General features: G+C 43.2%; 1 protein-coding gene across 2 annotated transcripts in view; it reads left to right on the forward strand.

Moving 5' to 3' along the window:
- The window catches only part of LOC106585720 (cAMP-specific 3',5'-cyclic phosphodiesterase 4D), a 60,618-nt gene that overhangs the window by 2,805 nt on the left and 42,992 nt on the right, over positions 1 to 14,821 (forward strand). The window contains exon 1 of one of the 2 annotated variants that reach the window (XM_014172263.2): positions 5,284 to 6,595. The exons of the other annotated variant lie outside the window; for it this stretch is intronic. Coding sequence (XP_014027738.1) covers positions 6,531 to 6,595 — 65 coding nt within the window. The 5' untranslated portion in view covers positions 5,284 to 6,530. Of the gene's footprint in view, positions 1 to 5,283; positions 6,596 to 14,821 lie in introns of those variants that run through there. 2 annotated transcript variants of the gene reach the window in all.

Consider the following 14,821-nt stretch of genomic DNA (forward strand, 5'->3'; position numbering starts at 1 on the left):
CTATGTTGGAAAAGCATTCCTCATGAAGCAGATTGAGAGAATGCCAAAAGAGTGCAAAGCTGTCATCAAGGCAAAGGGTGGCTACTTTGAAGAATCTAAAATCTAAAATATATTTTCATTTATTTAACACTTTTTTGGTTACTACATGATTCCATATATGTTTCATAGTTGTGATGTCTTCACTATTATTCTACAATGTAGAAAATAGTACAAATAAATAAAACACTTTAATTAGAAGGTGTGTCCAAACTTTTGACTGGTACTATACAGTGAGCGAAAAAAGTATTTGATCCCCTGCTGATTTTGTACGTTTGCCCACTGACAAAGAAATGATCAGTCTATAATTTTAATGGTAGGTTTATTTGAACAGTGAGAGACAGAATAACAGCAAAAAAATCCAGAAAAATGCATGCAAAAAATGTTATAAATTGATTTGCATTTTAATGAGGGAAATAAGTATTTGACCCCCTCTCAATCAGAAAGATTTCTGGCTCCCAAGTGTCTTTTATACAGGTAACGAGCTGAGATTAGGAGCACACTCTTAAAGGGAGTGCTCCTAATCTCAGTTTGTTACCTGTATAATTGACACCTGTCCACAGAAGCAATCAATTTATCAGATTCCAAACTCTCCACCATGGCCAAGACCAAAGAGCTCTCCAAGGATGTCAGGGACAAGATTGTAGACCTTGACCAGGCTGGAATGGGCTACAAGACCATCGCCAAGCAGCTTGGTGAGAAGGTGACAACAGTTGGTGCGATTATTCGCAAATGGAAGAAACACAAAAGAACTGTCAATGTCCCTCGGCCTTGGGCTCCATGCAAGATCTCACTATATATATATATATATATATATATACACATGGAAAATAAATCATTTATATATCTTGATAAGATAAGTATTGAACCCCCTGAGTCAATACATGTTAGAATCACCTTTGGTGTCTTTCTGTGTAAGTCTCTAAGAGCTTTCCACACCAGGATTGTGCAAAATTTGCCCATTGTTCTTAAAAAAAGTGGTTGTTGATCATTGCCCGACAGACATTTTCAAGTCTTGCCATAGATTTTCAAGGCGATTTAAGTCAAAACTGTAACTTTGCCAACAACATTCAATGTCGTCTTGGTAAGCAACTCCAGTAAGAGATTTGGCATTGTGTTTTAGGTTATTGTCCTGCTGAAAGGTGCATTTTTCTCTCAGTGTCTGTTGGATAGCAGACCGAACTAAGTTTTCTTTAGGATTTTGCCTGTAGTTAGCTCTATTCCCTTCATTTTTATCCTTAAAAACTCTCTAGACCTTGCCGATGACAAGTATACACATAACAGCCATCACCATGCTTGAAAATACGAAGGGTGGTGCTTACTGACTGACGCGTTATGTTGGATTTGTCCTACGTATTCAGGACAAAAAGTTAATTTCTTTGCCACATTTTTTGCATTATTACTTTAGTGCCTTATTGCAAACAGGATGCATGTTTTGGAATATTTGTATTCTGTAAATGATTTCTTTATTTCACTCTGTCGTTTATGTTAGTATTGTGGAGTAACTCCAATGTTGTTGATCCATCCTCAGTTATCTCCCATCACAGCCACTAAACTGCAACTGTTTTAAAGTCACCGTTGGGTTCATGGTGAAATCCCTGAGTGGTTTCCTTCCTCACCGGCAACTGAGTTAAAGGGCACCTGTATCTTTGTAGGGACTGGGTGTATTGGTACACCATCCAAAGTGTAATTAATAACTGCACCATGCTCAGAGGGATATTCAATATCTGCTTTCTTTTTTCTTTTTATCTTTTCTTTTTTTCCCCTTTGAGAACCTTTGGAAAACCTCTCTGGTCTTTTTGGTTGATTCTGTGCTTGAAATTTACTGCTCGACTGAGGGACTGTACAGATAATTGTATATGTGGGGTACAGAGATGTGGTAGTAATTGAAAAAGCATGTTGAACACTATTATTGCACACAGAGTGAGTCCATGCAATAAATTATGTGGCTTATTAAGCACAATTATATTCCTGAACTTATGTAGGCTTGCCATAAGAAAAGGGTTGAATACTTACTGACTCAAGACATTTCAGCTTTTCATTTTTAATTCATTTGTAAACATTTCTCAAAACATAATTCCACTTTGACATTATGAGGTATTTTAAATGCAGGCTGTAACACAACAAAATTTTGAAAACGTCAACGGGTGTGAAAACTTTCTGAAGGCACTGTAGCCTACTTTTGGCCAGTTAATAGCCTAACCACTGATCAAGCAACATTATGGACAAAACTTTCAAATCCTGTTGCCGTAGGATTATTTTGTTGTGACAATATACTGTAGGTCAAATTAAGATCCTGCATCTGTGGCTTTGGTTTTTATAAGGGATTAGTTCTGGTGTTTGGTCTGTATAGATCCAATGTTGCACAGGTGTTGGTCAATATCTGCAGTAGACTTTGAAGTGTGTGTGTGTGTGTGTGTGTGTGTGTGTGTGGATGCAGCAACATGTTTACTGTTAGATAGAGAGATTGGTGCTATTAGAAGAGTGAAAGGTGACAAATAAGGGAATGGGAGAGCTCCATCAAATCCTGCACTTTACTCCATGTTCTGGGAGACGCCTCCATTCAGTTGATTATTCAGCTTATTGGTTGCTCTAACGCTCATAGCCAAGGCACTTTCCTCCCATTAGTGCTAATTCTGCAGGGTCTGTCTGTCTCTCCAAGTAATCATAGTAATCAGATGTGTGCTTTATGATTATCAAAGCAGGTTATTTCTGTATTTGTGTGTGTGTGTGTGTGTGTGTGTCTGCGCGTACGTAAGCATGTGTGTGTGCGTGTGTGAATGACGTGCGTGCATGTGTGCGTGTGTGTAATGTGGCGTGTGAGTCTTGGCGCCATAACCAAGTCATGAGGTAAAGGTCAGAGTGTTATTCTAGACATATAGATATGGGTGGAGCTTGACCTGTGGATTGAGTGGGCTGACCGTCTCTCCTCTGTAGCCTCACTTCAACCTATTTATAACACGTTCAAATCAAATCAAATGGTATTAGTCACATGCGCCGAATACAACAGGTGTAGACCTTACCGTGAAATGCTTACTTACAAACCCCTAACCAACAATGCTGTTTAAAAAATATGAATAGGAACAAGAAATAAAAGGAACAAGTAAATAAAGAGCAGCAGTAAAATAACAATAGCCAGACTATTTACAGAGGGTACCGGTACAGAGTCAATGTGCGGGGGCACCAGTTGGTCGAGGTAATTGAGGTAATATGCACATGTAGGTAGAGTTATTAAAGTGACTATGCATAGATGATAACAGAGAGTAGCAGCGGCGTAAAAGAGGGGGGGGATGTAAATAGTCTGGGTAGCCATTGCACTGATAGTAGAGTGAATAAGGTCATATGCATCATGAACTCATTTAACAAAATCAATTCAACCAAGTAACTTTGGAATATTCTGATTCTTAGCTTGGTCTATTCTTGCCTTATTGCTAGGCCTACTTCAGGTTAACTTTCATGACCACTAGGGGGACACAATGCACTGCCCTAGCATATACAGTATGCCTATTTCAGCACTAGATGGCAATAATGATTCAAATGACCTATGTGCTGAACTTGTATTATACCTTTACATGTAACTGAATGTAACTGCTGTACTTCTTAGTTTGACGCGCTTTGTTATCCTATCTTGTGTTTAAGTTGTTAACCCTTTCTTGTTGGGTTGTATGCAACAATGACAGTATGTCACTGTGGACCTGTGAAATTACCACAGTTTAAAATAAAAATGATATTGCCTTTAGCCTGTAACTATGGCCCTGGGTAAGAAAAAACTCAGGGTGTGACTTATGCTTAAACATGAACCAGTGGGTTGTGCCATTCAGCTCCACTTCATTCACTGCCAACGAGTCACGTGATCTGTATACCATGGACAGCCTCAGGATGCACCAGCATGAAATCAGTCACATTACTGTACCTCTGCTGTTAAAGAAGCTCATTGGTTTGCCAACAAATTGATTTGATGTATGTAGAATAGCTGTTTCTCTTCATGTCTGACCTAAAACAAATGCTGTATGTTAGACTTTATGTGGAGTCAGAAGGTCAGAGGGTAACTAGGCTCAGGGTCCACAAAAGTGACCGGAAGAAGGAATAAGGCAAGTTCATTATCAATATACTTTGTTAAGATTTCCCCCAATCAAATGACATCCTGTTTCATCCTGTTGTTGGGTGAATAGGCCTATTCGTTAGCTGATGTGTGTGGGTACACTACATACGCTACATACATTATTACCTCATTACCTGAGGTCAGCATTGATTATGTCGATTTACAGCTCATTGTGTGTGTGTGTTCGAGAGTGTGTTTGGGAGTGTGAGACAGTGTGAGAGAGTGTGACGTGCGGCCCATGGTGGCCCCAGTCCTGTCTCTTTTCTCTCACACAACATAAAAGAAAAGAAGCAGCACATGAAGCAAATTACCAACGTATTATCCCTCATAGAAAGCCTTGAGTGGGCCAGTTTCTCTCTCTCTCTCCCTCTCTCTTTCTTTCCCTCTCCCTCTTCTCTGGCAGAACAAAAGACAACATCCTCTAGTTGACGTCACTCTGTTGTCACGGCACACAATTATGCCAAGGTATATGAGATGCAGGTGTGTGTGTGTGTGTGTGTGTGTGTTTGTACGTGTGTGTTGCTGTCATAGCCGGGCATTATTACTACCGGGTCTTATTACGAGCTGTTGTTGTGTCTAAGACGTGCGTCATAAGAGAATCACTTACCTGTCCCAGTCAGACCCTAATGAGGAGCTCTCTCTCTCTCTCTCTGTCTGTCTGTCTGTCTGTCTGTCTGTCTGTCTGTCTGTCTGTCTGTCTGTCTGTCTGTCTGTCTGTCTGTCTGTCTGTCTGTCTGTCTGTCTGTCTGTCTGTCTGTCTGTCTGTCTGTCTGTCTGTCTGTCTGTCTGTGACCAGGTTATGAGGTAATTGGGCTTGTGTAGTAGCCCTGCCAGACACTTTGGCCAAGTTCTGCCATGTGGTGGAAGCCTCCATGTTTGTTTACAAAACTTCCTCAAGATCCGGAGCATACCCTGATTCCACATTCACCATGTTCTTTCTCTGTTTGATAAGAAAAATGTTGATTGTAGACGTTTGCTACAGTTGAAACAGTACTTACTATTACCTCACACCAAATAGAAGATGATCAAGTTAGACTTATAAGTAACAATAGATGGTCAAGTTACACTTGATATTCATTTGGAGGGATTAGACTTCCTAGAATGTATGTAGTTACCTTGAATTTACGTTGTTGGTATGATTTCACGTAACACAATATTTTCACGTTGGAGAATGGTCTGGGGCTAGTCCTCTCCTGGTTGGTCATTGTCCCTCCCTCCCTCTCTCCCTCGCTCCGCTATTATGCAAGCAGTTTTCAGTCATTGAAGTTGCTTAATATGTAAGAACATTTTACTTAATTTACATTGCTCTTATTATGACTTTTATTCAGCTACTTTCTGTCCTTACTATACCTGTATTAGTCACTGTGGATAACTTCAATTGTAATTCATTGGAAGTCACAGTGTATTTGTGCCACATGCCACTATGCTACTTCTCTAGCACATTGTGGATAATACAACATGGGTGTTGGTGTTTGGTTACCTTGGCAGCAGTGTGATTGATGTTTGAGACAGCGGCTGTACTATGGGATAGAGCCCCGCCCCTGAAGGAGTTACTGCAACCTCAACAACCCCACCCCTGCCAACGCAAACCCCCCCTCAAGCTGCAGGAAGGAGAGAGAGAGAGAGAGATAGAGCTTACACATGTGGCCAGGGAAGGAGGGAAGAGTCAGAAGACAGAGAGAAAAAAGTGGGAGAAGAAAGAGAGGAGGAAGGCTTATACTCGCTGGCCAGGAAAAGACTGTCGAGAGGGAGAGGAAGGAGAGGTAAGGAAAAAAGTGGAAGAGAATTGACACACGTTGGTAACAACAACAGAGCAAGAGAGAGAGAGAGCAAAGCAGGAGTCTGAGGAAGGGAAAGAGAAAGAAAGGGGGAGAGAGAGACCGATAAATAGAGGAGGCGGATCCGACTCACACTGTGGTCTGAGAGAGAGGATTCCTGTGTAGTGAATAGTTTTAGTTGGGACTCCAGTCCTGTGTTCTCTGACATATCTACCAGTCTCTGTTTCTGTCTGGACCATAAGCTCCCAGGCTGGGGCACAGAAGCCCTAAACACAACACGACCACAACAGGAACATTACAGGACCACTCTGTTGGACCGATCCACAGGATTACTGCAGTTCGAAGGAGAGGTTGCAACACGGTATTAAAAGAATCTCAGGACTGCTTTTTGAGATAACTGTAGAAGTGAAGAGTGACCGCTGTGGTTTGACCACAATCTGAACACAATAGGACTGTTTGACCAGGAGGGGAAAACGTGGGAACTGTGGGGACCGTGGTTTGAACAGGAACACTTTCCTTTCTAGGGAGTTGTGGGGTCTGTGGTTTGACCTGAACAGAACCGTGGGGGCTGTGGCCTGGACAGGACAGTAACGTGTGGGAGAGAAGGTGACATCATGAGTATTGTTATGAAGCCACGATCTCGCTCCATCAGCTCTCTACGGAACATGGAAGGAATCTGGTAAACAGACACATCTTCCAGCCACACACTGTCCAGTTTCTCTCTGTTTCTGTGTTCTCTTTCCCCTCTCTCAAACCTTTATCTCTCTCACCCTTTTCTCTCTCTCCTTTGTCCTGCTACTTTCCTCTCTCACTCGCCCCATTTCCAGTCCCCTAGTTTCTTACCATCGGTTTTTCCTCTTATTTTGAGATTAAGATAACTTTATTGGTCAATTGCACATAAGGTCCAACCACTTTTAATCCAACCCCTCCAAAAGACACACATACACCTCTCTCTCTCTCTCTCTCTCTCTCTCTCTCTCTCTCTCTCTCTCTCTCTCTCCTTCCATCATCCTGTGTAAGGCTCTGTCATTTATCTCCACATCGTCTTCCTCTCCCTGCCTCTGTCTCCTGCCTGTCATCTCAATCCTCTCTGTCCTCTCTCCTGCACCCTTATCATACTTCCCACTGTTCTCTGGTTCCTTTCCTTCTTCAGGCTGTCAAGCTCTGGCCTGTCCGTTCATATTTGTTGTTTTGACTGGGGAACATGAGAAGTTCTTGGTTAACTACAGTAACTGTATGTGAGAGATGTCTTTTTCTAGTCTTCCTCTCTGTTGTACTCTGTTAACTATACAGCACAGTGAAAGGAAGAGCAGGCATCCAGCATGGATGTTTGCCTCTGTGCTGTGGTGTCTCTGGTTACTACGTTTCTATCAGAACTCACTATGTCAACACCATACAACAGCCGTTACATACTCTCTCACAAGGTGGTATAGGCTGTATGTTAATCATCATGTACTCTGGAATGTGTTCTGTCACTGGCTGAAGTCTCCTTAGCAGCGCCCCCAGACTTCTCCTCTTCCATAGACTGCACCTCCCTCCTGTCTCCGCTTGTCTATGGCTTTTTTTTCTCCCTCATCCCTTCTGCACTCACATGTTCTCTGCAAGGGTAGATCCCTGTCGAAGACTAGTTTATTTTCACAGTGTTTCTCCGTGGTACTTCAGGCTGAGCAGTACAGTCCAGTCCTGAACAAACACACAGCATGCTGGTTCCCTCCTCGACCCTAGTCTTAGGGTCGCTCTGTTCTCACACAGCCTGCTAATTATCCACGTAAGCCTCTCAGACTGGGAGAAGGCCTGTGTGAACTAAGCCCCATCATCATTAAAGCCATTGCAGAGTTTTCCAGCTGAATGAGGCTGCCTTTCAAGAACAGGTATTATGATCAGATTAACATGGAGATTGATATCTCTAGTAGTCTGCCCTGAGGGTTCAACCTCATCTTTCTCTTCTTCTCAGATTTCAGCTGATGTGAGATCGTGTATGCCTATATCTGTAATATTTTGTAACAGTGTGCCGTTTCAGTCATTTAAGACAACAGAGCATTGGACTGATATGAATGGATGGTGACCACAGATACTCAATCAAATTCAATCAATCAAATTTATTTTTATATAGCCCTTCGTACATCAGCTGATATCTCAAAGTGCTGTACAGAAACCCAGCCTAAAACCCCAAACAGCAAGCAAAGCATGTGAAAGAAGCATGGTGGCTAGGAAAAACTCCCTAGGAAAAACTCCCTAGAAAGGCCAAAAACCTAGGAAGAAACCTAGAGAGGAACCAGGCTATGAGGGGTGGCCAGTCCTCTTCTGGCTGTGCAGGGTGGATATTATAACAGAACATGGTCAAGATGTTAAAATGTTAAAATGTTCATAAATGACCAGCATGGTAAAATAATAATAATCATAGTAGTTGTCGAGGGTGCAACAAGCACGTCCGGTGAACAGGTCAGGGTTCCATAGCCGCAGGCAGAACAGTTGAAACTGGAGCAGCAGCACGGCCAGGTGGACTGGGGACAGCAAGGAGTCATCATACCAGGTAGTCCTGAGGCATGGTCCTAGGGCTCAGGTCCTCCGAGAGAAAGACAGAAAGAGAGAAAGAGAGAATTAGAGAGAGCATATTTAAATTCACACAGGACACCGGATAAGACAAGAGAAATACTCCAGATGTAACAGACTGACCCTAGCCCCCCGACACATAAACTACTGCAGCATAAATACTGGAGGCTGAGACAGGAGGGATCAGAAGACACTGTGGCCCCATCCGATGATACCCCCGGACAGGGCCAAACAGGCAGGATATAACCCCACCCACTTTGCCAAAGCACAGCCCCCACACCACATACTATCGTTTAAATCATGTATTTTTTATATCTCCATCGGTCCAGGACTGGGCTGTTGTTTACTTCTCAGTTTGTCATAGCTCTTCTTCTCTTATGGACTTACAGTTGAAGTCGAAAGTTTACATAGACCTTAGCCAAATACATTTAAACTCAGTTTTTCACAATTCCTGACATTCAATCCTAGTAAAAATTCCCTGTCTTAGGTCAGTTAGGATCACCACTTTTTTTAAGAATGTGAAATGTCAGAATAATAGTAGAGAGAATGATTTATTTAAAATTGTATTTCTTTCATCACATTCCCAGTGGGTCAGAAGTTTACATACACTCAATTAGTATTTGGTAGCATTGCCTTTAAATTGTTTAACTCGGGTCAAATGTTTCGGGTAGCCTTCCGCAAGCTTCCCACAATAAGTTTGGTGAATTTTGGCCCATTCCTCCTGACAATGCTGGTGTAACTCAGTCAGGTTTGTAGGCCTCCTTGGTCGCACACGCTGCTTGGGGTCGTTGTCCATCTGGAAGACCCATTTGCGACCAAGCTTTAACTTCCTGACTGATGTCATGAGATGCTGCTTCAATAAATCCACATAATTGTCCTTCCTCATGATGCCATCTATTTTGTGAAGTGCACCAGTCCCTCCTGCAGCAAAGCACCCCCACAACATGATGCTGCCACCCCCGTGCTTCACGGTTGGGATGGTGTTCTTCGGCTTGAAGCCTCCCCCTTTTTCCTCCAAACATAACGATGGTCATTATGGCCAAACAGTTCTATTTTTGTTTCATCAGACCAGAGGACATTTCTCCAAAAAGTACGATCTTTGTCCCCATGTGCAGTTGCAAACTGTAGTCTGGCTATTTTATGGCGGTTTTGGAGCAGTGGCTTCTTCCTTGCTGAGTGGCCTTTCAGGTTATGTCAATATAGGACTCGTTTTACTGTGGATATAGATACTTTTGTACCTGTTTCCTCCAGCATCTTCACAAGGTCCTTTGCTGTTGTTCTGGGATTGATTTGCACTTTTCACACCAAAGTACGTTCATCTCTAGGAGACAGAACACGTCTCCTTCCTGAGCGGTATGACGGCTGTGTGGTCCCATGGTATTTATACTTGCGTACTATTGTTTGTACAGATGAACGTGGTACCTTCAGGCGTTTGGAAATTGAATTGCTCCCAAGGATGAACCAGACTTGTGGGGGTCTACAATTGTTTTTCTGAGGTTTTGGCTGATTTCTTTTGATTTTCCCATGATGTCAAGCAAAGAGGCACTGAGTTTGAAGGTAGACCTTGAAATACATCCACAGGTACACCTCCAATTGACTCAAAGTATGTCAATTAGCCTATCAGAAGCTTCTAAAGCCATGACATCATTTTCTGGAATTTTCCAAGCTGTTTAAAGTCACAGTCAACTTAGTGTATGTAAACTGCTGACCCACTGGAATTGTGATGCAGTGAATTATAAGTCAAATAATCTGTCTGTAAACAATTGTTGGAAAAATTACTTGTGTCATGCACAAAGTAGATGTTCTAACCGACTTGCCAAACTATAGTTTGTTAACAAGAAATTTGTGGAGTGGTTGCACAATGAGTTTTAATGACTCCAACGTAAGTGTATGTAAACTTACGACTTCAACTGTATCTCTGTGTGTGTGTGTGTGTGTGTGTGTGTGTGTGTGTGTGTGTGTGTGTGTGTGTGTGTGTGTGTGTGTGTGTGTGTGTGTGTGTGTGTGTGTGTGTGTGTGTGTGTGTTTGCGCGCGTGTGTGTGTGTTTGCGTGCGGGTACACATTTGTGTCTCTGTTTGTCTTAGATGAGTAAACCTGACCTTGGTGAGGGAAAGGTGCAGGGTGGAGAGAAAAGAAGAGGAGAGGAGAAATAAGGAGAGAAGGAGGAAATGTTTCCCTTTTTCCTTTCAAATCAAGTCAGTAGGGTTAGTAAGTCACATGGACTGGGACTGGGAAAGGTGCAGTCTACTGTGGACTATATTGCATGCCTGAACAGGACAGAACCAAGTGTCTAGGCCTGCTATATGTCAACTCACTATCAGAGCTCTCAGGCTGCTTGGATACTCATAAAGGTTTCAAGGTTCTGCCTGGAATAGTATAGGTGTCATTGATTGAGTGGGTGTGTGACAGAGAGAGAGGCAGTGACAGAGACAGAGAGAGAGAGACAGAGACAGAGACAGAGACAGAGACAGACAGAGAGTGAGAGAAAGACAGAGAGACAGACAGAGAGAGAGAGACAGAGAGACAGACAGAGAGAGAGAGACAGAGACAGAGCGAGAGAGAGACAGAGAGAGAGAGAGAGACAGAGAGAGAGAGTGAGAGACAGACAGAGAGAGAGAGACAGAGACAGAGCGAGAGAGAGACAGAGAGACAGAGAGAGAGAGAGAGAGAGACAGAGAGACAGACAGAGAGAGAGAGACAGAGAGAGAGACAGAGACAGAGAGAGAGAGACAGAGAGAGAGACAGAGACAGAGATAGAGAGAGTTTATTATCTATTTCACTTGCTTTGTCAATGTTAACATTTTTCCCATACCAATATTCAGCCAATGAGAGAGAGATATTAATGTTTATTTATTTTCCCTTTTGTACTTTAACTATTTGCACGTCATTACGACACTGTATATAGCCATAATATGACATTTGAAATGTCTCTTGTGAGTGTAATGTTTACTGTTCATTTTATTGTTGATTTCATTTTTATTTATTAGCTATTTCACTTGCTTTGGCAATGTAAACATATGTTTGTCATGCCAATAAAGCCCTTGAATTGAATTGAATTGGAAAGAGAGAAAGAGAGAGAGAAATCTGTGAGTGTAATGTTTACTGTTCATTTTATTGTTGATTTCACTTTTGTTTATTATCTATTTAATTTGCTTTGGCAATGTAAACATATGTTTGTCATGCCAATAAAGCCCCTTAAATTGAAATGGAGAGAGAGAGACAGAGAGAGAGAGAGAGAGAGAGAGAGAGAGAGAGAGAGAGAGAGAGAGAGAGAGAGAGAGAGAGAGAGAGAGAGAGAGAGAGAGAGAGAGAGAGAGAGAGAGAGAGAGAGAGAGAGAGAGAGAGAGAGAGAGAGAGAGAGAGAGAGAGAGAGAGAGAGAGAGAGAGAGAGAGAGAGAGAGACAGAGAGAGAGAGAGAGAGAGAGAGAGAGAGATAGAGAGAGAGATAGAGAGAGAGAGATAGAGAGAGAGAGAGAGAGAGAGAGAGACAGAGAGAGAAAGAGAGAGAGACAGAGAGAGAGAGAGAGAAGAGAGAGAGACAGAGAGAGAAAGAGAGAGAGACAGAGAGAGAGAGAGAGAGAGAGAGAGAGAGAGAGAGAGAGATGAGCATTTCTTCATGGCTGACAGATTGAACAGCAGGTTCTACCACAAGGGAACTCTCCATTATGTCTTCTCCTATTATGTCACAGTAGCTACAGGACAGTATTTGTCTCCGTGACATCATCACATCTCACCTTCCATTCTGTACAGAATGTCACCCTATGTGAAATCACAATACCTAACAGACATGCCATGTGTCTCAACGAAGCAATACCCCCCCCCCCTTCTTTTCTGTGTCACAAACCCCACCTCACATTTTCCATGTCACATGCCACGTCTGTATGACATCATAATACTCCCTCCCCCTATCCCACTGTCTCTCTATTTGCTTTTGCTGGCTGATATGTTTAGTTGTTTATCTGACATGTTTAGTTGTGGCCAAGGGCAAGACACACACTGTCAGCACCACAGTGTCTCTCCTTACCGTCTCCTCTCCTTTCTACACAGTTGATTATTTACCAAAGACACTCATCTCTGGCCTCCCTAATAGCCATCTAGACCAAGCCCCTCTGCTGTCTAAAGGGATACAGTTTATGTCAAATTGATGTCAAAAGTTGAAATTTTGGCATTTAAGCTTATCTTTATCCTAACCCTTTTCCTAACCTTAAACTATTTCTCCTAACCTGCTATGTTAATTCTCCCAACCTGGTGCATAAGTTCTCCTAACCTGCTACGAAAAGTAAATTCTGACTTAAGCCGTATACCATCTAGTCAATACCCCCTTCTGTTGTGGTTACTGTTCTGATGACCCTGCCATGGAGATGTGTATTAATAACCGTCACCTGTGACTCAGAGATGCCCTATGGCAAGTCAGTTGACTGGGTTTATAGCCTAACTACAGCAGGGGTTCTCAAACCTTTTGGGACTGGGGACCCCTTTTGGGACTGGGGACCCCTTTTGGGACTGGGGACCCCTCATAATCAGAACACAACTTGAGTGTGAAGAAAATTGCCTAAAAGTAGTTTTACTATAACACCTGCGGTGGATGGCTGGACAAACCAAGTCTCTGGCCTGGGAAAATAACATTTAAAAGGCCTCCCTCTAGGCATTAGAGAGAACATTTTCAAGTTTTCAAGCTAATTTCCTGCGGTTCTACACATTTTGTTATAGGGCAGAGATATTTTCTATTGTTGCACCTTAAAAGCTAATATCGTGCAATTTTGCCATGACACAGAGAGAAAACTTTGCAGTTTTAAAGCTTAAATTACAATGCATTTATGTCAACAACAAAAAACTTTTGGGGGAATAGTAGAGTTGAAGTTGAAAAATGAATTGGTGGAGTACAGTGGATACCAATATCCCTGTGAGCCTCCCAGGCCCATGTTGCCCAGGGTTAAGAAAATACATTGTAGATGAATAATATCACACTGTATTACACACTTTACACTTATTCCAGTGATCTCTTGGCCAAAAGTAATGTAATCTGTTTAATCAGCGCCTTTTTTACTCTTGCCCTCTTGGTTGCTATTTTGCATTCAGTGTTCTCCCATTCATTTATATATATGTCACATGTACATACTGTATCCTGGTTGTCACCTGTATTATTATCAGTTATGCGTCGTGGTGCAGTGTGTGACATCAGGATAATAACTGACTCACGAGACACACATATACAATACAGAGAGACTAACTCTTAATGAGAACAGTGTGTGTTGTGTATCTGAGTCCAGGTTTATAATTGGAAAGAGAAGGGAAAGGAGGATACCTAGTCAGTTGCACAACTGAATGCATTCAACAGAAATGTGTCTTCCGCATTTAACCCAACCCCTCTGAATCAGAGAGGTGCGGGGAGCTGGCATAATCGGCGTCATCGGCACCCTGGCAGCAGCTGTTGTGGGGGTTAACTGCCTTGCTCAAGGGCAGAACAGATTTTTCCACCTTGCCGGCTCAGAGATTCGAACAAGCAACATTTTGGTTACTGTCCCAGTGCTATAACTGCTAGGCTACCTGCCACCCTTATTCAACGTGCTGCTAGGGCGTAAGTGTGGGGAACACGTCATTTATCAGTAACTTATTGTGATAGCAACTGGGGAGGGTTCAGCGCTGCTTTACCAACTATGACATAGAGACAGAAGGACAGAGAGGGGAGAGAGAGGGTGCAGAGAGAAATAGAGTGCAGAGAGCGGCCAGAGAGAGACAAACAGGACAGAAAGAGAGAAAGAAGAAAGGAAGCTGGGTACAGCATAATGAGGACAATATGTGTTCCATTTACTCTATAATTAGGCACCAGTCCAAACTTGCACATTTTCCATTCAAAGGTCAGAGCAGATAGACCCTACGTGGCTCTCTGCCTCCCAGACCCTGCCTTTCAGCCTCACAGGCCCTGCCTCTAAGGTATCGCTGTCTCATTACCTCTAAGGCCTCTCTGTATCTCTGCTTCTCAGACCCTGCCTCTCAGCCTCTCAGCCTCTCTGTCTCTCTGCCTCCTAGAACCTGCCTCTCTGCCTCTCTGTCTCCTAGGCCTTGCCTCCCCGCCTCTCTGCCTCTCTGTCTCCTAGGCCCTGCCTCTTCGCCTCTGCTTCTCTGCCTCTCTGTCTCCCGGACCTGCCTCTCTGCCTCTCCGTCTCCTAGGCCATGCCTCTCTGCCTCACTGTCTTCTAGGCCCTGCCTCTCTGCTTCTCTGCCTCTCTGTCTCCTAGGCCCTGCCTCTCTGCTTCTCTGCCTCTCTGTCTCCGAGGCCCTGACTCTCTCTCTCTCTCTGGCTCCCAGGCCCTCTCTCTCTCTCTCTCTCTCTCTGGCTCCCAGGCCCTC

Source organism: Salmo salar, chromosome ssa24, assembly GCF_905237065.1.
Source record: "Salmo salar chromosome ssa24, Ssal_v3.1, whole genome shotgun sequence".
Taxonomy (NCBI): Eukaryota; Metazoa; Chordata; class Actinopteri; order Salmoniformes; family Salmonidae; genus Salmo; species Salmo salar.